The sequence below is a fragment of the Phaenicophaeus curvirostris genome, chromosome 4, assembly GCF_032191515.1.
Source record: "Phaenicophaeus curvirostris isolate KB17595 chromosome 4, BPBGC_Pcur_1.0, whole genome shotgun sequence".
Lineage (NCBI taxonomy): Eukaryota > Metazoa > Chordata > Aves > Cuculiformes > Cuculidae > Phaenicophaeus > Phaenicophaeus curvirostris.
Genome location: NC_091395.1, coordinates 13698645 through 13724331, shown reverse-complemented (window position 1 = coordinate 13724331; position 25687 = coordinate 13698645). Strand labels below are relative to the sequence as shown.

The 25687-nt window shown below is 39.0% G+C and overlaps 1 protein-coding gene across 6 annotated transcripts in view; it reads left to right on the top strand.

The window, feature by feature from the left end:
- INPP4B (inositol polyphosphate-4-phosphatase type II B) overlaps positions 1-25687 on the top strand; it is a 323774-nt gene that overhangs the window by 22504 nt on the left and 275583 nt on the right. For 3 of the 6 annotated variants that reach the window (XM_069855288.1, XM_069855287.1, XM_069855289.1), the window contains one exon: positions 20494-20552. The exons of 1 other annotated variant lie outside the window; for it this stretch is intronic. In XM_069855288.1, coding sequence (XP_069711389.1) covers positions 20541-20552 — 12 coding nt within the window. In that variant the 5' untranslated portion in view covers positions 20494-20540. Of the gene's footprint in view, positions 1-17781; positions 17996-20493; positions 20553-25687 lie in introns of those variants that run through there. 2 more of the 6 variants (XM_069855285.1, XM_069855286.1) reach the window with 1 other exon arrangement.

The following is a 25687-nucleotide window of genomic DNA, read 5'->3' as shown; positions in this document are numbered from 1 at the left end:
GATCTGATATTTCAGTTGAAGCTAGCTCTAAAAAGACTATTAATAGTGTTAATGTTTATTCTTTATCAATCCAGATCCTGTGAAAGTAACTGCAGCTATCTGTTGCGGCATCATGTTAGATTTATGTGTTAGATGTTAGCTACCAGTGTGTTAGCTACCAGTGCCTGGTAGCTTTGTGTTTCCCCATGCCTATTCCTTTTTATTTTTCTTACTCCACGCAAAACAAAAATCCCCACAGTAATAAACCCCACAATATGCAGATTTTGGCCCTACCTACATCTACAGGGATCTGCTGTGAAGGAAATCTTGAGCTATCTATGCCTTACTGATGAGTCTTGTAAGTTGGAAAGTATGGATTTGTACTTGATATATTTGTAAATAATTCCCCCATTATCTCTGTTCTTTTATCTTTCCTTGCTGCTCTTCAGTTCGCTCTGTGAGAGCACTAAGTTAATATCTTCCTTTATCTATTCTTTTATTTATTTTGGGACTAGCTTGTCTTTTTCTTCTCTTTCAGCATCAGAACTTGATGCCTTAGTATTTCCTGTCCTCTAAGGATATACCATTCTCTTATCCTCTATAGGCTGTGGTGGAAGTTGCTGTAATACACACAAAACCTGCTAAAGTGATTAGGAAGTCTAAAGGTTTTACCAGTAATGCTTATTAGTTTCCATTTAAGGATACACATCTAGACTCCAGACTTTCCCCCTTTAGCACAAGGGCCATTTGCAGTTGAATAGGTTGTTTAGTGTTTTCTAAAATTTATGGAATTCATAATAAGGAAGTTGTAGGTTGGTACAAGTTGGTCTCTAGTGCATCTGAAAAAATATGCAGTCAGGCGTACTGAGAATTACCTGCTGTCTAATCCCAGGCTAAAACCGGAATGATTTTTCAGTCATTAAACTAATACTACCCAGAAGTCCTATCAGTGAGTTGGTCTCTTAATCCCAGATGGATTAATTTAGGTATCACGTGTGTTTATATATGCCACTGATCCTTTATATGATCAATCCTACTTCAGATTTTCAGTAAATAATTTTTCTTTAACCCCATCAATTCATGCATGGAGCTTCTTTACTGGCTGTCATTTGACTGTCTTGTATTTGCATCAGTGAACTAGATCCGAGTGCACAACAGTTCTGGACAGAGAATTGGTAGCAGTTTGAGCATAATATCTGGGTAGAACTTCCATCTTCTTATTGTTTTTGTGAAATACAGGTTGCCAAGTTTGTCTTCAAAGTAATACTACTTGTAACTAGATTAGAAAGAAAAGTTAATTGAATATTAAAAAAAAAAAATAAAGAAAAGATAGTCAAAGACATACCCGAAGTTTGCTGACATGTATTACAAATATAGCCAATATGTGGGATATTGAGCTGCATCTGAAATACTAAGATGCTTAAAAATGACAGGAAGCAAGGTTGTTAGTAAGAAGTTAGGTAAGTGTATAGTCAAAGCAGATGTGGTAAGTCTAACCAAGCTCTGTCATTTGCTGAAAAATAATTTGGAAACCACATGTAAATTACTTACAGTGGAGTTATTATTTTCTCTTTCAGAATAGTCTAGTGTACATCAAAGCAACTTTTCTTGTTTTACTAGACTTGCTTGATTACATGTTATAGGCAAGTTATTCAGACTTTGTCAGGGTACCCATGGCTTACATTATACCTTAAATTAAACAACTGCTAGAAGAGTCAGCTTGAGTAGACAATAAATAAGGTTAGATTAATGCTCGCAGTAGGGCCAGACTTGTTTGAAGGGAGTGAATTTATGACCAAGAAATGCCCTGAGAGAAGTTCTGTTTTGCCCTTTCAGCAGATGTGGTAGAAGCTATGTTCCCTCTTGTGTTTGCAGCAGTTACTGCGTTTCTGTATTGCTGAGAGCGAAGCAGGGACGGAGTTGCATTTCAGATTTATAGAGGTGACTGCCTTTTCTTTTTCTTTCTGTAAAATGGGTGAGATTCAGTTCTGTGAATGGGTGGATAGCTCTTGGATGCTATGAAGTAAGTGGAGATAACAGACATTGTCATTTTTAGTATTTAAAAAAATGCAATCATAACTTTGATTTTAGAGTGTTAAGCTTCTGTATTACAGAAAGGCTAGTTTAAATAACCTGTCTCAAAGCTTTTGGATAAAGGTGTCTGCATGTATTTGGCTTTCCAGAAAGAATATGGGGCTTAATCTGAGGGAATGCTAAAGTAATTCAGTGTACCTAAACTTCAGATTCAGTGCTAAAATAGGAATTGGATTCAGTACCATTTGGTATTGAATCCATGCAATGTTTTGGTAGTATTACTATTTGAGCCTTTTCTGTATACAAAGCCAAGTTCTGGTAAAAGAAACATGTACTTAATGGTTATGTGCAACTACTTCTTTACCTGCTCTTCCACATTTTTTAACAAATCACATAGTAATATAAAGAAGAAAAGTATACCAGCTACTCCTGTGTCTCTTCTTCCATAATGATAATATGATAAGGAGTTTAAGGGAAAAGACTGAGGAGAGACGATGCTTTTCTTTAAAAGTCATATACTGTTATTACAAACTATGTTACTGAGATTGAGAGGGGCTTGTAAAATGAAGAAAAATATGTCTTTACTTCATGTATGTGTGAATAATATTTATTCTTCTTAATGAAAACATGAAGACCAAATATCTTCAGAAAATACATGCTGGAAAGATGTGCTGTTCTCTTCACAGAAGACTGCACTATAATTTCATAAATAGGTCTGATAAAATTCGTGTTCCATACAAACTTTCTGAACTTTAACCAAGGTATCTTGTGAATACTATAATCTTGAAGAATTTTAAGTGTTGCATGAACTAATCTGTCTTAAGGATCCAGAACAGTTGTTACATTAACTTTCTCTGTCTTATGCCATGAGAAACTGCAGATTTTTGTCTTTTTGCTGCTTTTGTTCGGCATGTTTTCTTCATTTCACATTCTCCTTTAGTAAGCAGAGCTTGTTTTTTCTGTCAAGATCTCCCAGTGACAGAGATAGTGCTACCTATTGTTTCTTAGTCTAAATTGCCTCTGACTTCATTTTACATGTGAGGAATATGGAAGTATAGATTTGTGGCTGCTGCTTTCACACTTTGTCATGATTTTCTTTATTGTTGCTTAAGAAAAGTGACAAGGCACCATTTGAGATTCAGAGCTTTCTTACTATGGCAGTATCATTGCAGCTCTGTAAGTTGAGACTTCATTGTTTTGCTGTGAGTATCGGACAAAACTGTCTCAAACTTTTCAGTGACTGAAGTACATTTCCAGTTTGAACGTCTAGAAACTTCATTTTCTAGTAGGACACTTGGGTTTTTGATATCTAGAGGAGTATATTCAGTAATTTTTTAATAGGGAGAATATTAAGAAATAAACCTGCCCTGTATTTTCCTGTGAGGTTTGTTTTTATTCTTTCTTCCTTATTAATGGTTGGAAAGTGAGTCACTAGAAGCTCCAGATATCCACAGTGGTGAAGGCAATAACCTATTTTACTTGGGGAACAGGAAGGAAAGGTGAAAGAACTTCTAATGTCTAATGAGCTTCTTTTCCAAGTCTGTTAGCCTATTTTATTTAATGTGTTGCTTTGTCATGGGTAGAACAAAAGCACACAGGCTGCAGGTCGCATAAGCCTGTGACGTGTTGGAGGAATGGAGAGAGAGAGACAGGTACTAATGTAGGTTTATAGATATGCTGGACAAAATGGTAAATCCACTTCAATATAACATGCCTGCTCAGTATAGCAATGGAAGCATGTGGCTTTAAAAAACAAGGCTGAAGAGAAATCTGGCTAACAGATGCTAGAGTTGCATGTTTATGACTCTGCAGACAGGAGAAATATTGAAGGTTCTTTTTGGAGCAGTCCAGTGGGCTGGAGAAGCTGCATGGCTATGTGGAGGCTTTGCCAGCGCTGAACGGAGTCCTCCCAGGCCTTGGAAGAAAGAGATGTAGCAGGTCAGCAGTGTCATGGATTACTTGAGATCTGGTGTTACAGAAAGGATTTGAAAATTTTGACCATTTAAAATGCATCTACTGGAAGAGGAGTCTTTTAAAAAAGATGAGCTTAAACTGTAATCCCCGCAGAAAGACCTTGCTGGCACTGAGAATTTGTGCCATTGTTGAAGAACTTAGAACTTGAAAATGTGGTATATTTACATAATGTCAATGATTTTTTTCCCCCATTAATATACACATGAAAAGAGGTAAAAAACACAGAATAGTACAGCACATAAAGTGGTGTAACTGTGCAGAGCAATGGACAATTATCAGAATAAATGTTAAGTGCAATAAATATCTCTGAGCATAATGGTCAGGTAATGTAACTAGCTGTATTGACTACGCCAGTTTTGAATGCAGTTAAGGTGGTATTAGCTGAAATGCAAAGACAACCAAAATACTTTTGTGCAAATACCGTGAACTTAAGAATAATTTAAATTGCAGAATATTAATCTGGGTGTCACAGCCAAAAGATAGTAGCACTGCAGTCGTGACAGAATATGAATATTGAAGGGTGCAAAATTTTCAGGAAAGCTAGAAATAGAGGTCATTGGATAGCATAGTAATGATGTGTTGCTCTAATAATTCAGAGACAATGTAAGTGAAACAGGAGCTGCTTAGATTAATGTCAGTTTAGTGAAATGTGGTAAGAGACCTTACTGGGGTGTTGGTAGACATCTGAAGTAGATAGTGCTGAATCTGGAATCAGGAAATTGTAATGGTGTAAAGATTAAAATTAGTGGATGTATTCTGAGAGACTACTTTGCATGCGTATCAACTGCAGAACAAGTGTTTATGATAATGGTAGGTAGAGGCAAGATATTGTGTCTGAGTGGGGGTCTAACAATATTTTTAATTTGAAAATAAATCACAGGGCCAAGAACAGGTCAGGCTTGTTTTATGTACTGTGGTTTCAACTTGGTCTTGTATGTTTTCCTGAGAGGTGGGTTCAGAGAAGGATTATGAGGACTGGAAAGCATTCCCTGCAGGGCAAGATTTAAGAAAATCAAACCTTAGACTTGGTTTGCTTTGACACTTCCATAAGGGAAAGACAAGAACAGAAGTGTAAGGTAAAGGTTAGTTTGGGCATAATAATGTGAACAATTTAGGGGTAAAGACTGGAAATTACAGAAGGCTCTTGCCATTAAACCAGTCAGGTGCTGGAACAACATTCCTTTGGGGACACTGAGACACAAATCTATTTTGCTGCTTTTAGGTTTGGGCTCGATACTATATGGTGTGAAAAGGATTAGATTCTGATGTGTGAAATTAATAGTAGGTTTGATAACTCAGAGGTCTCTTTCTGTTTGGTTTTTAATGTGGTTGGGCTAATCCTGTGTCCAGTGTGTGCTCTCTGGGTTCCACTGACTGATTGGGGTCTGGCAGAAACCCTGAGTATCTGGTTGTAGTCAGTTTGTCTGTTTGGATTATGTCTACAGGCTTTACAAGGAGTAACTTTTTCTTAGGTTTTTTTGGGATTAAGCCCCATTAAGTTGAACTGCCACCACAACACTTGCAAAAGGGTTGCTCTAAACCTTTCATTTCCATATCGAGAAATATTTTGTAGGGCTTAAGGTCTTTGAAGCAAATGATGTTATAACTGACAGGTTTCTGACCCTTTAAGTTTTTTGTGCTTGGAGGGTAATCATAGGAACAATCTTTCATTCTCACACATTTCAAAAGCAGCAGCACAAAAAAGGGAATAATAATAATACCCCTCCCTCACCTGCTACCCCTGCAGACTTCACACCTCTAGTATTCACCTTCAGAAAGAGTCTGATGTGACTGGTCTTGATACTTCTGCTAATGACAAGGAAGTTCCCTATGCATCTCCCCACGTACTGATTTTAAGTTAACGTTAGACTGTTTCACTAGAGCAAAATAAAGACTGAATCTTTATTTTGGTAGAGTGGGAGAAATCAGTTGATGTATCTATAGACTAATTAAATTTAGCAAAGTGTTTTTTGGGAAGCAAATAAACCATAGATTGTCTAATAAAGAAGTCACATGCATCTATGTTACTGGTTGTCAGAAGGGAATAATATTTTAAAACAGAAGAGAAATGTTGGACTGAAGTTACAGCTTTGGTTATACTTATCTAGGATGCACAAAGAAAGTGCCAACTTAGTGACATTCCAAACAAAATACAAAATTTTAGTCTTTATTTTATTTATTTATTGAAAAAATCCCTATGTTGGGAAGGAGACAGTTAAGTCTGAGAAACAATCAGAGAAACTTGGCACTGTGTGTATCCTGCTACTAACACACTCTGAATTGCCTGACTGCCTTAAGGAAGAAATCAATTTTAGTCATTTATGGATATGTTTTTTGTCCCCCATGTAAGGGATTTAATTTCTTAAACTTCTTTGTATAAACATCCACACAAGTTGCTTTTCTGCCTCGAAGCAACACGGACAGAATAGTTTTGACTAATGTCTGAAAATGGAAGAGCGGGGGGAGAAATCCTGAAGCCATTGCTGGTCTACTTGTAATAACAATAACTTTAAGGCTGTTATGGATTAATTGCAGAAATTACTCCCCCCCTCAACACCAGCTGCAGCAGAGCTGTTGGTCCTCAGAGCAGCCACCTTACTTGGCTTGATTAGAGAGCTGGAAGAAGCTGTGGTTGGGTCATGAAATGGACACTTCTGTCTTGGACCCTGAGATGCTGCCTTCTTACCTTTTGGTTACCCTTCTGGATCAGCCAGCAGCTCCCACACAAGGCTCTCTTTCCACAATCCTTCACATTATCTCCTTCCTGTTCCCAGTTACAATTTTGGCTCTAAACATCAACCCTGACAGTTCTGCTTGTTGCCTTGGCTTATTTGGTTCTTTCTTTCTCTGACCCTAAACATTCCTCCTTTTTCTGGAGTCCTATTCTAGTTGTTACTCTCTGGTGGCTCTTCCACAAAATCTACAGTCTTGAAGCAGACTTTGAGAAAGTTTGACACAAAAAATGAAACTGACCCTATATCTTGGGAACCAAGAGTGGGAGGGGAGAGACAAAAAGATGGTTATATGACCTGTCATAGTGAGGCAGGGCTCAACTCGGTCGCTTCACTCAGTATGAGTGGACGTGTGTTCAATACAGATATATTCTTACCCTTCGTTGGAATATGTCTGTGTGCAAGAGTGAACAGCAAGTTAACACCAAGACAAGGCACCAGCCCACAACACTTTGTCTGTGAGGCAGTTTTTAGCTAATAATGACATCGCTGGACTTGAGCACTCACCCTATACACTAGACCTGACGTCCTCTTCCTAAAGATCAAGTTGGTGCTCAAAGGAACCCATTTTTTATTCGTAGAAGAGGTGAAAGCAAAACCAACAGATCCTCAACAGCCTTTCAGAAAATGATCTGCAGAATTGCCTTGAACATTGGCAGCATCGTATGCAGCTGTGTTTCAGGTCGTAAGGGAACTATTTGGAAGGTGATCATAACTTCATAGCTGATTTTCTAAATTTGTTAAATAAAGAGTTACAGGCACAGTCTTTTTTTTTTTTTTTTTTTTTGTGTTGGACCTCTCTGTCATTGAACTGCATTTTTTAGAAAATACTTTTGCTTCACTTTCTTAAGAAATGTTTTTGTTTTACAAGTTGCCTAATATTCCTGATTATTTAATACAAATGGAAACATTCATTCTGTAAGATTTAAATCTCAGAGATTCATGACCATTAATGTATGCAAATGTAGTTAAGATCAAAATAAATGCAAGTCTGAAGTGATGCATTGAAACTATATTGGAATGATGCAGGGAGCAGGAAGGTAGTTCATTGTGGTATTATTCGGATTTATTTTTGTGCTGAATTAATTGTACTTCCATATTATCACTCTATTTGTATGGATATATTCTTCTCCCAAATGTGGCTGTATGTCACGAGTGAGCATTGACAACTGCTCCAGCACTAACTGGGACTGAGTTTAGTCCTGCCACTATCCACTGTCAAAAGTTTACTGTTACCCGCATGGGTGTGAGGGACTTACTCCAAGTTCTGGCCAGGCTGTAGGTGTTGTTCTTTGCCTCTGTGACTGGATGATGGGAAAGCAAAGAATTCAAGCTGAAAGAGGGAGATTTAGATTAGATATTAGGAAGAAATTTTTTCCTGTGAGGGTGGTGAGGCACTGGCACAGGTTGCCCAGAGAACTTGTGGATCCCCATCCCTGGAGATGTTCAAGGCTGGATATGGCTTTGAGCAACATGATCCAACGGAAGGTGTCCCTGCCCACGGCAGGGAGGCTGGAACTGGATGATCTTTAAGGCCCCTTCCAACCCAAACCATTTTATGGTTCTGTAACTGTGACAGCATTATTTTTCTCTCAGTTATTGCTGGAAACTTCAGTTTTGTATGAGGTGTTCAATCTGAAAAGCATATATTTTTGGTGGATTTTATATAACTGAGCTATTTGTCAGTTCCGACTTCTTGCAAATCAAGGATGTGTCATTGATCTTAAAGGAAAAGGTCAATATATGACTTGTTATTGCTGTAGCTGTCAGGTCAGTATAAAGCAGTAACGTCCATAGTGATTTTCATGTTCCATGACTTTTGTTGCATTTCTTCTCCATGTAATTTTATTTTGCATCTATCCTGAATATTGCCTTCCTCAGATGACAAAATAGTTTCTGCTGAACTGAGACTTCTGTAACAGACAGAAATCGAATCTTTATTGTTGAGACACAGTTAAAATGATTTATTTCTTATCCTTAATATAACAGCACTAAGTTCCCATTTCGTCTATTTGTTCAGCAGTTATGTTCTCAAAAGTGATACTAGCTTTTTAATTAGAAATTAGGTAACCAGATGTTTGTGAACTTTCAGGAGCAATATATTAATGTAGTGAATGTACTTCATATAAAGATTTTTTGTTCCTGGTATTTTGGTTGACTTTTAATTAGTCAAGTTAAATATCATCATCATCATCATCAAATATTTACTTCCTTACTTCTCCATGCTTTCCTTCTGTCAGTTTAGAGGTAATTCAGGGAAACTCAGTAATCTTTTTCCTTTGGAATCTGCAAGAACTGGAGAGCTTATGATCTTTCCCTAACTGTGGGGTAGTAAAATCAAAGCCTCTGCTGGATTGTCACACGTGCATGAAAGAGTTTCTGTAAGGAAAAACACTTGTCTTATTTCTCTTGAAGATCATGTGAGGAAAAGACAGCCAAAGCAGAATTTATGCTATTAAGAAAAGTGGGAGAGTTTTCCTTTCTGTTAGTACCAAAAGAAAAATGGTGTTGAACTCCGAAGATGTCTGAAAATTAGCAAAGGGGTTTTCTTCCAACTTACATCTCTAATCTTAAAACATGATATGTTGTATTGTACTTTTCTGTGGATGACTTGACTCAGTTGTCTTCTAGCTGAAGTTTTTTAGAGCTCAAATCTCCAAATCTCTCAAATTTACTGTTAAAATATTTTAAATATTAATAGTGCAGATAAATTCCAGATATCACATATTGGGAGAATGGGAAGAAGTAGAGAGAGACTCTAATCACTGTTTCCTCAACAATGTGGTAATTTATTTTTTCCTGTTAATACAGATGCCAAGACTGTCAAAATAATTTGGTTCTAGGATACGATGCAAAGCAAAAAAAGTTAAGAAATTACAAGTTGTTTGGGGACTGCAAAATTTTTAAGATCAAACAATAAGAAGCTTGTATCTTACAGAGTAAAGGCTGCAATAATTTGTCTGTTGTAGTAAAAATAACCAATAAAATTGATGTGATAGCAATGTTGTATTTTAAGCTTACCTCTACCTTTTGCATCTTTATAGATATTGGAAGAGAAAGGAAGTAAGTCTTCTAGAGACAGGAGCTGCAGGTATTGCTACTCAAACACTGTATTGTGCAGAATGGAGGATGCTGTCTTTTTTGATACAGTGCAGTATTTTTTTTTAAACTGGTTACCGTGTCGTCCCCTTGTCCCTTTCTTTATGGGATTACTGGTCCCAGCATACTGTCTCCTCGACTGGTCATGTCTAGGAGCTTCTTGTGAACTGAGCTATACTATACTGAGATTTGCTTTGGGTTTTGTATTGTTTTGTTTGAAATGGCAGATGATTACAAAAGGTGTGTGTATTTACAATCCTGGAGACTAGAGAAAGGAATCTACTGTGTAAATAAATTTGTAACTGGGTAATGACTGAAATGCTGAAGCTTAGCTGGAGACCACCAGCTCTGAAACTGCGGTGTCATAATAGTGGCTGAACCCATGTTAACAGAATCATTTGTGTTTAGCTGATGTCATTAAAACACTAATTGATGCAGTCACCTTAGAACAGGGTTTTGGAAGACTGACTTAATCTTCTGGCACTTGTTTTCAAGCCTTGGTTTTAAAGTGGATAACTTCCATAATCCAGCTTCCTTGCCTGCCCTAGAGAAAGTTACAGCCAGTGTGGTTGTGCTCTTCAGCAGTGGAAGGAAGGCAGCAGGGCTGGGCAGTTAGGCACTGGAGCAGACGTGGGAGAAAGGGGAATTTAAGAAACTGTTGTTTGAAAGTGTACTTGGAGATTTGAGAAAAGCTCATGTATTAATTTGGATTTGCCAGGAATCTCCTTGAGTAAGGACTATGTTTGAAGTCCTTTATATGTGGATTTTGTCATACTAAGCTGACACGTCTGTGGTCATCTGCAGAATAACTACCTCTGAGTGCACATTTTTGTACTCTGTGTTGGGCCAGCACTGGCGCTTCTGCAGCCAGCTAGCCAGTTGGAACAGGGAACAACTTGATTTAGATGGGTTTTCATCAAGTTCTTTAAGCTGGCTGTGTGACTCCATCAGCTTAGTGCTGCCATGGGCACAGACTCCCTTTCCCCAGGTGTAAAGGGACAATTTCCACAGTAGGGATTAAAGTTAGGGGTTGGACTTGCAGAGACTTGTCTTAGACCCTTCCCCAGAAGCCTGCGCTTGTGTCAGGTCAGTGGCTGCTCAAGCATATCCTGAGGGAAGTCACAGTTTGACCACTTTGAGTCACAGTAAGATGTGACTTTCACTGGCCTTGCTGGTGAAACAGCAGCCTCGTTCTTGTTCAGTCCTCTGCTTTGCATGGTAAATTTTGTTTGGCTGTGAACCACCTGGAGCAACTCCCACAACTGGTAAATGACTCTTCACAGGGCTGGTTTTCAGCTGGATCAGCATCAGTTGCTGAAAGTACATTGTTCAGTGGATGTGCCAGGTTATACCTGTTTGCAGTAAGTGTTTATTTGTAGCATCCATTCTAGGGGAAGCAAAATGCAATAATATCTTTTTTTCTGAAAGGTCACATTTGAACTCTGGGAAACTACATGAATCATTTAGGAATATGCTTGGCTAGGAAGTCTGTCAGCTGAAGGGAAGACAGAGCTGTTCCAGTTGGTTGCGTTTTTTTCATTTGAAGGGAATATCTTCAAGCCAAGCCAGCATTTTATTTGTCTTTATCTCTCTCCAAATAGAATAGTTAATCTCTTGCAGCTTTTTTTCAACAGATACTTTCCTTTTAAAGTTTTGTTAGTTTTAAGACTTTAAAAGGGACTTGGAGACAGTAGTGATACTGGTACAAGGGTGCTGGTTATCATAGAATGGTTTGGGTTGGAAGGGACCTTAAAGGTCATCCAGTTCCAATGCCCCTGCCATGGCAATGGACACCTTCCTCTGGATCAGGTTGCTCAAATCCTCATCCAGCCTGTCCTTGAACACCTCCACAGACATCCACAACTTCTCTGGGCAGCCTGTGCCAGTGCCTCACCACCCTCATCGTGATGAAATTCCTCCTTAAGTCTAGCCTAAATCTGCCCCTCTCCAGTTCATACCCATCGCCCCATGTCCTATCACTGCAAGCCTTTGTAAAAAGTCCCTCCCCAGTTCTCCTGTAGCCCCTTCAGGTACTGCAAGGTCACTATAAGATCTTCTCAGCCTTCTCTTCTCCAGGCTGAACAAGCTGAACTCTCTCAGCCTGTCCTTATAGCAGAGGTGCTCCAGCCCTCTTGATCGTCTTTGTAGCCCTCCTCTGGACCCGTTCCAACAGCCGCATATCCTTCTTATGTTGAGGATTCCAGAACTGGACACAATATTCCAGATGAGGTCTCACAAGAGAGGAGTAGAGGGGCAGAATCACCTCCCTCAACCTGCTGGCCACGCTTCTTTTGATGCAGCCCAGGACACAGTTGGCCATCTGGGCTATGAGCACACATTGCCAGCTCATGTCAAGCTTCTCATCGACCAGCACCCCCAAGCCCTTCTCTGCAGGGCAGCTCTCAATCACACCATGCCCTCTTCTGTATTGAAAATGGGGACTGCCCCGACCCAGGTGCAGGACCTTGCACTTGGCCCTGTTGAACCTCGTAAGTTTCTCACAGGCCCACTTCTCCAGCTTTTCTGGGTCCCTCTGGATGACATCTTGTCCTTCTGGTCTAGTAGACAGATTACAATAGTACTGGCAGCCTACCAAAGTGTAAGTTAAAGTAACAAAAAACATATGATCAGCTTGGCTTTGATCTTTCTAGTAGGAAATAAGATAGCCAGGAGACAGAAGTGATCAAAAAACTAGATATAAACTGGTATTTTCCAGCCAGATGATATCCATCTTTAACCTCTTATACAAAGAAATAACGTCCTGTTGCCAACAGATACCTTCTGTAAATAATCTAGCATGTATAGCATTTAGTGATACGTACCTATCTCACCTCAGTGGAAAAAAAACAAAAGCCCAAAACAACATAAAAAAACAAACCCCAAAACAACCTAGAAGGAAGATTTTGTTGTAAGACAAATGTTCCCCTCCTGTTTTATCCATTTGTATTAAAGTGGCCATCTGCAGATCCTCTGAAAACTTCTTCGAAGTACAACCTCTGAATTTATGTAAGCCAGGAAAGGTTTTTTTCCCTAATCAGCTGATAGCCTGCTAATGTTTTTTAAGGTTATCTTAAATGCAGTTTAGATTTTCAAACTTTTATTTTAGATACATCAATATATCTGCATATTTGAAACTTGTGTCATATTTTAATTCCTTTTGATGACTCAGCATTATATTCTTACTTCCTTAGTCCAAGATGGAAAACCTAGTGTTTTATTTGACTGTGCAGGGATCATTGATGAAAAAGAGAATTTTAATTGAGGGGTAGGAGGCGGCTAATGTGCCTTATTTATATTTTATGGCCTAATAATTACTTTATAGGTGAAATAGAGATAGTATGTGGAATTAGCAATAACTCTTTGCTTAAAAAGAATATCGTTATTGAAGACAAAAATGTGGACTCTTTTGCAGCTTTCCTTTTGAAGGCTGTTTCCTGCACTCTGTGTTCCAAAGAGCAAAGAAGTTCTTAATACTAACTGATAGAAACTAAAAATATTGTGCCTTTTCAAAAGAAGAGAAAGAACATCTAGGACTTATTTGGTGGGGTCTCTGAAGTCTTGCAAATGTGAGTTCCTGCATTTTTTCTTTTTGAAATTGCTAAAACTAGTGGAATTGGGCAGGTAATTATATTTACTTTTAGAGGTTTAGGAGGCAGCATCATTAGAAGGCTTATGCTTTAGCATTTTTACCAAAATATCTAGAATTAAATGCATTACTGATGAAAGCTGCATGGTATTATACCTTAATGTCTTTAATGTTGAACTGCACCTAAAATACAGAAGAAAACTTGGAACCTAAAAGAAAGTGCTGTCATTTTTATAGCAGTGTACACAGCCATCAAGGTGAGTATTCTTTTGTATTGGCACTAGTGACCTCCTGCACTTATTGCTTTGAACTGCGACAGCTTGATGGTTATCCAGAACTAATAAAATAAGTCTTAGTAGCTGTCCTGCAGGGTGCAAGAGCTTGAGGTTGTTTCAGTGTCTACTTTTTTAAATGCTTGCCTTACCTGATCAAGTCCGTTTTGTGCTGATCTTGCATGATTACTGCTAGCTTTGATGGACTCCTAACATTTATGTATAGGGTTAGAGGTGGTTTTGCATCTCTTCAAGTCATCAAAAATATACCTTTCTCACATTATGATAACGTGTACAGCTATATGGCTGATGCTGAACAGTTACAATACATCTTAGCTCTTTTTCTGCATCACATGAATCAAATAGTTCTGTTTGTTCCATATCTGTATAAAATGATCATGAAAACTATAATTGCAGATGGGGAGGACAGACAGGGGACATCCAACAGACTTCATAAATTTGGTAGTCCATGAGTTGTCGAAACTGTCATCTGTTCTGAAATTACTGCTTCCAAGGACATGGACTCCTCCACCTCTTTCTCTCCTGGCAACTTGTAGAGTAATTGACTGGTCTGGTTTCCTTTATAAATTATAGCTGTGGTGATTGTGTGGGCAAAAATGTTGAGGGACTTTAGATTCAGTGCACCTCTCTCTAACCGCGAGAATTAAATAATGCCCATCCATTGAATCACCAGTATTAAATAACTGAAGATAATATCTTTCCTACCTGAGTTCATGGTAGGAAAGAGATTAGCTGGGAGAAACATTTAAAGGCGCTGTATGACTAAGTAGTTTCTCTGACAGACAGCTGCATTCTGAAATGGAGACAGAAGTGAGGTGGATTATTTAGCTAAAAAGTCTTTCTGCTCCTTCAAGGAGACCCAGTGCTGCAGCTTCTGTATAGAAGCTTCTGGAGATGCAGCTTCTGTATAGACGCTTCTGTCAGGGTTTTTTACCTTTAATTTTATTGGTTTTGTCAACACTGGCTGTGATTGCCATTGAGTCATTGAGTTTCACTAGTCATTGAGTTTTTAAGTTAAATCCAAGTTTGAATCCCACAATCACTTATGCCTGCTTGGTCTGAATAATATTCAGACACTATCAGATTAGTTTAGCTCCTCTGGCAAACTGCTGGGGAACCAGCACCTTGATTATTATCGCTGTGGAACTCTGACGGCCCAGGTGCCTTGAATTTCAAGACAGGTATTGGATTATATGTACTGAAGCATGGAGTCTCAAGGGTTTTAACTGCTATGTACCACACTTACTGTCCCATATGATTTACATGTTATGGCTCATAGGCCGAGCAAGTCATGCACAGATGTGATAAAAGGAATTTCTAGACTGTTACCACTTTACTGATAGATGATTGCAAGAGATACACTGTCTCCCTTGGGGGGCCAGCCGGGAATAACAAAATCAATATTCACATCTCATCCTGGGGTTTGTTTCTGCTTTTTAATAGCCTTTCCAGAAACCCAAACTGGTCTGTTTACCTGGCTCTGTTTTTCCCTTTGCTGGAAAGCAAAAGCTTTGTTAAATAGCAGTTTACAACTTGTCTTGTTCCCTGGTCTTCTGTGTTTTGCAGTTCTGCATGGACAACAGGCATTCATGCATTACAGTAATTGCTGCATTTAAGCATAATTAGAGTTTAATCAGTAACCTTCGTTGCTTTAATAGCATAAATTTTATTCAGTTATTGATGGTTTTCAGTGATTCTTCCATGTGGGGCTCAGACTCATAGGGTCTCACTTCCTCTGTGCTGATCAAAAAGATTGAAGCACTCTAAAGTAATTGTATGTAGCTGAAGATGCTGTTTAGGGCAGATTTATAAGGTGCTTATAAAATGGACTGGAACTGATTAGTTCACAAACCAATAACCAAGTAGGTTGCAGTTGAGTTTTTAGAACTGTATTCTTTAAACAGGAAGGCTACCTGTGACCTATGTGAAAGGTGTCGAAGATATCTGCCTGAGAGGGGATAATAAAACAGTGCACAGTTGGAGATCACAATTATTTACCTTGCCAAGCTTATGTTTGTTTTTCTTTTAAAAAACCTAATAGGTCTATTGCAAACAGTGTGCTCTGTTGTTAAAAATGCAGTCTCTGGCTGCAAAACAAAATCAACAATTAATTCCACTCAGTGCACAGAGGCCACTAGCAATGTACCCATTGCTAGTCCCAAAGTCCCCATGTGCCTTAGTAAGACTTTTGCAAGGGTTGTTGTGGCTGGGTTTTGTGTATCATGTGGCCAAACCAGTATCTTCCCCTGCCCCTGAGATGGAGTTGGTCTTCAATGCTGAATATGCTTGTAGTATTAGATTACGGTGTATGATAAATATCCTTTCCGTAAGTGCTGTATGACTCATCTTTCCACAGTTGTAGCTATCAATTTACAAAACATAGGCAGCCAGCTGCCTCTGCATGGAGCCTCTGTTGGAGTCAGTAGCTCATTTTGGGCTCAGCAGCATCCTTGCATGTTGTAAATTGCAGGTTGAGTTCTGTAGTGACCATAAGGTTACAAGGTTATGATTTCAACAAGATTATGAAAAGGAGACAAAGGCATGAAGATGGGCTTAAGAAAGGAATTATAGCTGCTTATGCTAAAGGGAAAGCAAGAAAGAATGTGTATGTGTGGGAATGAATGGAAAAGTTGAAGCTGCAACCATAGACAGGTGTTGGGACTGCTTGCATGTGCTCTGTTGCTTGCTTGCAAGGATATTTGATAATGACAGGGAAGCTTAAGAGGTTTTAGCTTTATGGTAGTTTTCCATAGAAATGTAGAAAGTTCCTAGGAGGGAAAAACTACTTGGAGTATTCTGTATGTTGTGTTTATGGCTTAGCCCCATTTCACAGGTACAAAGCAATAGTCAAGCTTGGTCTGCTTTCACTACTGTAGCACTGTTGAAATTGGCTGTGGTTTGGTGCTGGGGGGTTAAAGGGCATAGCATCAGTCATTGATTGGGGGATAAACTTAAGGAAGGAGAGTGGATGTAAAGGGAAAAGTAGGAATGAAAGGTCCCACAGAAGGATACAGTGCAGACAATGTAACTTGTCCTTCATCTCTATAGCTGAGAGGAACTCAATCAGGAATTGTTCAGAGCTGTGGTTCTCCATCAGACAAGGATGTCAGTGCTGTCCTCTGAAGAACAAAGGCCTGTGAAGCTCACATACTGAGGACTGGACACTTTTTAATGGGTACAAGGGTATTAAAAGTCATCTGACAGACTTCTGTTATTTGATTATATAAATGTGATACGAAGAATTCTTTTTTTGAGAAAGGCCTTTACAAAAGGGTTGAGTACTAAAGGCACAGAATATTTTTGGGATTAAAAGGAAGATCTATTTAGAACTCCTTTTCTGGCCTTATTTTCTTGTCCTTACAGCAATGTGAAATGGTGCTGTGTTAACTGTAATTTGGATGAAAATATTGGTTTCCAGACTTTAACTGCACTAAACTACAGCTGCTGAGTCTAATATTAAAATAAGTTCAGACAAATGGAGGATGGGCCCTAAGAGAAATAAAGATCTCTTATGTATGTGCCAAGTATAATTTTTTCACTAAGTTCAGTGGATGTAGTTCTAAGAAATGAAAACTATTTTTTTGGAGGATGTCAACTCGCTTTCTGAAAACACAGAAGAAAATGTTCCAAAAGAGTTGAAAACCATTAGAATATACCATGAACGAACTTCTGTCATTAACACTTCATATTTTATTAGTTATTGCTCCTGTGAAGGAGATGGGAGTACAAGGCAATCTTCTCTCTTCCCCTCTTCCCCATGAGTGCATATTTCAGCTTTGTAGTTATTTATATTTCTATAGGCAAAATATTTTTGTACCAGTATTGATAAACTGTGAAAATACTGCGTAAAATTACAACTTCTGTATGAGGGTATAGAGGCACTGGGAGCCAAAGCTACTTTTTTCTTTCTTAAAATGCGTGTGTGGGGAGAAGATGCTACTGATATAACCTTGTTGTCATCCCCCATTATGCTGCTTCCGTACTATGAAAGAAAGTACAGTGTTTGGAGTGCACAACTGAGTGGAAATCACAATAAACAGCAGGGTCTCTTGTTTTCTTTTTTGTTTTGTTTTTAATATTTCAGTTGACCTTCGTATCTGCTGCCTAGATTTTGCTCAGCTTCAACAAAATAACTAGCGTCATCATTGTCCTCCTCCATCTCTTACTTATCTTCATCCTCTTCCCCATGAAATTCAATGCTAAAGATCTGGCTCTGCTGGCCAAGCAACCATCAGATTGTTTTGACAAGGAAGGGAAACTGAAGATTTGCAGAGTGGTTGGGAATGAAAAATTACTAGGTAAAAATTACTTGTGCTGAAAACTGCCTGTGGTTGATGTGCATGTTTTCTGCCACTGTCAGCTTGCAGTTTCACTAATCACATACTCCTTGGAGTTTTCAGTTTTCTTCATTACTGATGCTTGAGTGATGCTAAATACCTTTCTAAATAAAGAAGCTTAAAGCCAACTCTTTAATTTGCTCAAGTTTCCTTTGTCACGTATCTGAGAAACAGTAGTCAATCCTTAACATTATTATTAGTTTTTCCTGTGAAGAAAGATTTTCTCTCCTATTGCAAGTTACCACTCACTACTTGCCATGTTTTAAAGTTTAGATATCCGGTTCCTCAGAACCCACTCCTCCCACCTCCAAAACCGGTGCTCTTTTATTATTATAGATTTTTTTATGGCTTGCTTCCCACCTCCTTTGCCATTTTTTTTCAGGCTTTTATGATCGTATTTTAAATGTCTTTCAATTTCCAGTAAGCTTGAATAAATGTCTGTTCCCTTGGTAGCTGTTAGGAAGTAGCTCCTGTTTAGCTGTAAAATCAGTCCTAATACAATAATTTCAGCAACAGCAAATGTTTTATTTTCACTTGTCCCAGCTGATTTTTATTTGGATTATATTTACTTCTATTGTATTTGGGAAAAAAACAAACAAAAACCACCCTGGATTCAATTGTAATAAGGGGCTGAAAAACTTATGTGCTATATTTTTTGAATATTTTACACATTTTTTTTTTTTTAATGACAAATAGCCAGAGTTCCCTGTGGAGAAGGCAGCAAACTTACTGGCCAGTACTAGTGAGCAGCCACTTTGGGCTGCTTTGGGATTCCTAAAGAGGGTTCTCTCCTTGTGTCCTCACTGTAGGCAGCATATTGAGCCTTGTCCATTGAATATCTTACGTTTATGAGAAGGTTTTGAATTTTTCTTCAGTTATGAATAAACTGAGTGCTGATATTGCTGCTAAAACCTTAGACTTACTAGAGATAGACCAAACATTCATCTAGATGTGCTTTTTTGTTATGCTTATGAAATAGTGACTTTCCCAATCCTATATAAAAATATGTTTTATTAGGAAAAGCTGCAGTGTGAATGTGACAGGATTCCTTCCTTCTGATGCCCACAGGGTGCCCTCAGCAGAGTCCTTTAGTTGTACTGTAAAACAGCATACTTAAATCTGATAACTGTGTTTAGACTTTGGTTGGTAGATGTAGATGGTAGATGATAGGAATGGTTGGACTCGATGATCTGGTGGGTCTCTTCCAACCTGGTGATTCTATGATTCTATGATTCTATGTGCATCAATTTATATTACATTATTTTCTGTATTGTTCTTACACTTTAGTAGATCTGGAAAGATGCAGGAACTTCAGTTCCTTTTCTAAAAATAAACCAACCAAACGAAACGTAGTTAATTCTAAGTCCCAGTGCCTGTGAGGGTATCCTTCCACTGTCTTGTGTAGGAAAAGCTGTTCTGATTTTTCCAGTGTGCTTTATTGAAACACCTTAATTGAAGTTATCAACAGGAAAAGAGAACGCTATTTATTTGCTTACTGTAACAAGACATCCCCCAATCAATATTATCTTGTTAGTGGTGGCCAGCTTTGAGGGAAGTACAGGAGTTCCACAGAGGTGGCTGTACCTTAGGGTACAGGAACTGAGTCTGTCTGCTGACTGGAGACATGGAATTTCATGTGCCGTCTCAAAAATAAAAAAGGATACATCTTGTGTGAAAATATTCCCTCCTCTGTTAAGAAGTGATGTAGGGTTTGTCTGAAGAGATCACGTTTGTCTCCAAAATCTATATGTACCTATGTCTATAATAGGCATATGTCTCGATTGGTACCTAGAGATATTTATACAAGTGCTTTTATAAAAAGAAAAATGAGGAAATCGATATTTTTAGGAAGAATAACTTCTGAAAGTTTTTTGGCCAACCCAAAAGTTCTGAAACATTCCGTGTTCTTAAAAGTTATGTGCCTGCATAGGTGTATAAAAACAAATATGTTATTTACATTGGTTAAGTAGTTCTGAAAAAATATAATAAAATAGTAATAGCAAGTGACTGTAAAGATTTAGGTCTCATTTGCTCATTTTTTATTTTCTGAAAATTGTAAATGCAGAATAGCATGTTATAATTGGAGTGGAATAGTAAATGGTTTTATGTCTCAGGAAGGATTATCTTTTGTATCTTGAAATGATGGAAGCAAAAGCTGTTCCATGCTAAAGTGGCTGCTTCTGCTTCCGTGTGAGGAAAAGAGAGAAAAGCAGAGAAAACACAGTTGAATGCATGTCACAGTCACCAGTTCTTTCAGCTGCAGAGTAGAAGAAACCTTCTGGGAAGTTATTTGGCATTTAACAGCATGTTGTGCATAGGCAGCTGCAGAGTGAAGCTAGCTTTTTTTAGTTAATGGGGTTTTTCTCTGACCTTTATAACTAATGTATCTTCTTTAAGAAGCCTTTAATGTTTGGAGACAAAAGGTTGTTTTTATTAATCTCTTACTTCTTTGCATACAGAACCAAGAGAGAGATGGTGCCGACTGAAAGGAAATCTGCTTTTTCTAATGAAAAATAAGGTAATTAATTTTCCTTCTGCTTTTTGTGACGTGTTAGTCTAATCTGCAACAACTTGGGTAATCCTTTTTCATGATAGCTATCGGCATTGTGATTTTGGGGACAGTAAAAGGTTGTTATTATTAGAACAGTTGAGATAAAAAAAAAATCTGTTCTTTTCCCTCTATAACACTAGATATTCTTCATGATATCAACATCCTTTAGCTGAATTGTAAATAGTTTATGGCCAGGTTCATAATATTCATAGGTCTAAATTCATAATTACTCTATCAAATCCACTCTAATAATGAAAGCAAAATCTCACAGCTCAATGGGGTATTGTGGTAATATTCAAGATGCAATCTTAGACCCCCTACTACAATTTTTTAGTATGATATTGTAACTAAATGTTTTATGAAGACTAGTGTTTTTCTCTTCCTTTGATGCAAAGAGGAATTATATGCCTAAAATTAAAGGCCTATTAAAATAGGGTCCGATCATGACATGTAATGGAAGCCTTGCAGGATCTGCCAAGCGCCCTCATTTGTGGTTGGCTTTACTAGGACTTCAGGCCACTCATCCTCTGGAAGGAGCAAACACTAAGTGTAGAATTGCTCTTTTTCTTACCCCTTCTGTCTGATATTATGAACAGTGCTGTAGTTGCCTGAAAATAGCATTGGATTGTAAAGAATTAGGGATTAGTACGAAGCTTGAGATGCTTGCCAGTTACCAGTAAGTATTTTATAATTAGCTCCTAGTATATTTTTGTACCGTATGGACCAGCAGACGGATGGAGATCATAGTATGGCTTTACAGATTGTATATTCTTTTTGGAAGATTTTTCAATGTGATCTCGTGGCTTGTTTTACTATAGTGATGAACGGCATTTTAAAGCAGCTTTTGCTTTCAAATCACTGTTCAGGAGCATGTGATAGATTTCCGTATGTGTGCAAACAACGAGACAGTATGACATAAAAGTTTCTCTGGCTTGAATTTCATATGGCTGCATTCCTCTGGCTGGTAAAAGGACCAACAAGTTTTATGTAGGTGAAAGCAAGCTCATAGCCATTCTTTTGTTGCACTTTCATAAGTTATTCTGCTCTATGACTTGCAGAAACTCTTTTTAGTAAAGGACTTCAAGTTTCAAATGACTCTTCTACTCCATGTTCCTCGAAGCATGCTATTTTCATGGGAGACTGTGGCATTTTGTAAAACAGTTTCAGGAAATATTTTGATACAACTTAGTAGCTGTGAAGAAAGGAGTAGGAGAATTTTGTTGAAATTGAATGTAGCTATCAGTTTTGGCTCTGGAAATTTAGAGAATTCATGTTACTCTACTAGAGGGTTTAGTGTGGATTGGTACTCAGGTTCTTGTGATGTACAGGGTTTTTTTTGTGTGTTTTTTTGTGTCTGCACATGAGGTGCAGATGGATGGAATGAGGCAATTGCAGCAAATAAACCAATGTGCTGTTTCCACTTGGGCTGCTCAAATGCAAAGCTGTATTTTGAGAAATTTGGAGGATAAGACACAGATTAATGCCTTGTTCCTGAAATAATTTAGGCTTGCAATAAGGAAACGGGAGTTTCCTTTGAAATGCTGTGGTTTGACTGGACCAGTTATAAGTGGGTGATCTTCATCTCTGTCTGGGTCAGTGCTAAAAAACTGCATCTCACTCTGGTTTTCTTGTTTAAAGAAGTGTTCAACATTTGCAGAAGTTAGGGAAGGAACCAGATTTGACAAATTTTAGCTTATCAAAAAGGCTAGTGACTTGATTAATGTTGAAGTGTTTTCAAAAGGTATATTATTGCATTAGGGAGGTCACAATAAGATAAAAACTTGGAAATTGAAGTCGTAAACATTCAAATGATCGCAGGATGATTCGCCATGGAAACCCAGGTGTGGTGAGATATAGTGGGTGCTTAGTTGTAAAATGTCACAATTTACCAGGCTCAGTACAGAGACCACTGAGTGATTAAAGGGCAGTTCCCTGCAATAAATCAAGCTAAATGATGTAGCACTTCCTCGTCAGGTTATATCCTAGGAATCTGTGAAACAGTCATTTTCAGAGGCTTCATCTGTTGGGAACTGTAAAGGATAGCTTCTCTGACAGAGACGGATTTTTCTCAAATCACAAATCCCTGTTTCAAAGGATGCAATTTATAGGCCTGCTAAGTGAAACAAAAGCAATTTGTGTGCTGTGAGGACAGAAAGGGGTGTACCCTGTATTTCTCTTTTTTTCCCCCTTATCTCACTCTAGAAATGAGCAGGCATCCCATCTGAAACAGATTCTTGATGTGTGAAATTGGAGTTTGAATTCTGGGAGTGTAGTTTGCCACTATAATAACTGAAAATAGTGTCATTGTAAAAGTTATTAAGCATCTTAAGCGTAGTTTCCAATTTTCTGCTTTTTAACGTCCTACTGAAAACTTTGCTAATTCAAGTAATGCAATGTGTGAAAGATGTGCCCAGAACAGTGCTGATGAAGCCATGTTCCTATTTCTGATGCTGAAACCTGACTTGGCTAATGGCTTGACATAGAAGAAAAGTAACTGTTTTAGAAGCTCATCTGAATGCTAAACAGTTAACTCCAGAAGTCACTGTCATGAAATGAAGACTGATCTGCTGCTATTCATTTATTGCTGTCAGAGACACGTGCATATACAAATGCTTATAGTTTAATGACAGACTCTCATTCTAGTTCAAATGTACATAAATTATACTATTTGTATGAGAATAATCTTCTCAGTTAAATTTAAAAGGATGCTTCCTGACTTATCTGTGCAGTAAATCTTTAGTGCAGCAGTACATTTTCAGAATAGGGAAAAAATATGGTTTATTCCTCCATGCTGTTTTCCTTGGTCTAGCTGTAGAGTTGGCTATTTTGGAACTTGAGTGGGCTAAGAAGTAGACCTACTTGTAGCCCTGAGGCACAATCCAGCAATTGGTGGTGCTCATTGATGAGAAGCTCGACACGAGCTAACAACGTGCGCCCGCAGCCCAGAAGGCCACCTGTATCCTGGGCTGCATTAAAAGAAGCGTGGCCAGCAGGGCGAGGGAGGTGATTCTGCCCCTCTATTCCTCTCTTGTGAGATGTCAACTGGAGTACTGTGTCCAGTTCTGGAATCTTCACCATAAGAAGGATGTGGAGCTGTTGGAACAGGTCCAGAGGAGGGTTATGAAGATGATCAAGAGGGCTGGAGCACCTGTGCTATGAGGACAGGCTGAGAGAGTTGGGCTTGTGCATCCTGGAGAACAGAAGGCTCTGAGGAGAGAACTTACAGCAACCTTCCAGTGCCTGAAGGGGCTACAGGAAAGCTGGGGAGGGACTTTTTACAAAGCCTTGTAGTGATAAGACTAGGGGAAGTGGGTATAAACTGGAGAGGGGCAGATTTAGGCTAGACATATGGAGGAATTGCTTCACAATGAGGGCGGTGAGGCACTGGCACAGGTTGCCCAGGGAAGCTGTGGCTGCCCCATCCCTGGAGGTGTTCAAGGCCAGGTTGGATGGAGCCTTCAGCATCCTGGTCTAGTGGGAGGTGTTCCTGACCATGGCAGGGGCATTGGAAATGGATGATCTTTAATGTCCCTTCCACCTCAAACCATTCTATGATTCTCTCTGCTGGTGTTGGTGAAACTTCTTGCCTTCATAGACCTCGGTGTGATGTGGGTAGCTGAGTGGTTTTTTGGTTTTGTTTTTTTTATTCTTTTTTTTTTCCCCAGATTGGTTCCCTACCATATTGAATTGGTTGTAGTGAGTTACAGTATGTATGGTAGCAAGGGGTCTGCAGGAGTGGCCTCTGTGAGAAAAAGTCAGGGGTTCTGCAGCACACCCACAACAGTGCCCTTCAGCAAAGAAACTGGTGCATCTGGGAATTTAAGAAAGGGAAAAGTGCTGCACAGCAGTGAGGAGTGTGGAAGTGAGAGAAACAGCCCTGCAAACACCATGTTCAGAGAAAGAGGAAGGAGCTGCTCTTCTGCTCTACATGCAGGAGCACATATTCCCCTGAAGCCTGTAGAGGAGACCATGCCAGAGCATATGGATATGCCCTGCAAGTCTGTGGGCAGCCCATGCTGGAGCAGATTCTCATGGAATTAACTGTAGAACATGGAGAGTAGGATGAGCGCGGGAAGCGGGTTGTCAGTGTCTGCAGCCCATGGGAGGGACCCCACAGTGAAGCAGGGGAGAAGCATGAGGAGGAAGGAATGGCAGAGAAGAAGTGACCACAACCTCATTCCTCATCCCTCTGCCCACCATGCCATTTGGGGAGTGGGACGGAGGGTGTGGAGTTGTTGAGAATGAAGGAGTGAAGTTGAGCCTTGGGTAAAGAAGGGGATAGGAGGAAGCTGCTTTAATGCTTGTCTTTGTTTCTCACTGTACAGGTCTGTTTTAACTGGCAATAAAGTAAATTAATATCCTCTGGGTCAAGTCTATTTTGCCTGCAATGGTAATTGATAAGTGATCTCTCTGTCTTCATCTTGGCCCATGAGCTTTAAATTTTATTCTCCACTATCCCTATTAAGAAGAGGGAAGTGAGAGAGAGCAGTTGGGTGGGTGGGTGGCTGGCAGCCTGACGAGGTCAACCAACCACACGTGATCCTCTGTGGGAACTGTGGTTAATACCGCCCTGTGTGAAGTGCTAAAACCTCGAGTTTACATGTGAAGGCTTTCTGTTCACTTCTTGGGAAGTGGCTGATGTGTGCATTCGCATCCTGTGAAACAGTCAGTATACAATGCTTTTGAAGATGTGGATTTTGAAACTATTGCTGCCTAAAACTGTGGTTAACAGTGTGGCAGGGCTGGGGAACTTAGCATGTGACAGAGCCTTCATAGAAAAGTTTGATATTGTACAGATCTTGTAGCAATTCTTATGGATCTTAGCCATAAATACTTTAAAAAATAGTATTACTAGACTCTGTTTTTGAAACAGTTAAGATTTGGAACTGGAAGGCAATATGTGCCTCACTTAAAGTACATAGTATGTGGGTTATTTGCTTATTTGCTTAGATTCTACCCAAGTCCAGCCTGGGAGGTAGTTTCTTCCGAACTCTTGTGGGAATCGGGGAGGAAGGTTGCTGGGCACTTGTTCCTAATGCATATAATAGATCTTATATACTTACGTGCCTTTTTTCATTGGCATAGGAGGAGACTTTTGATTA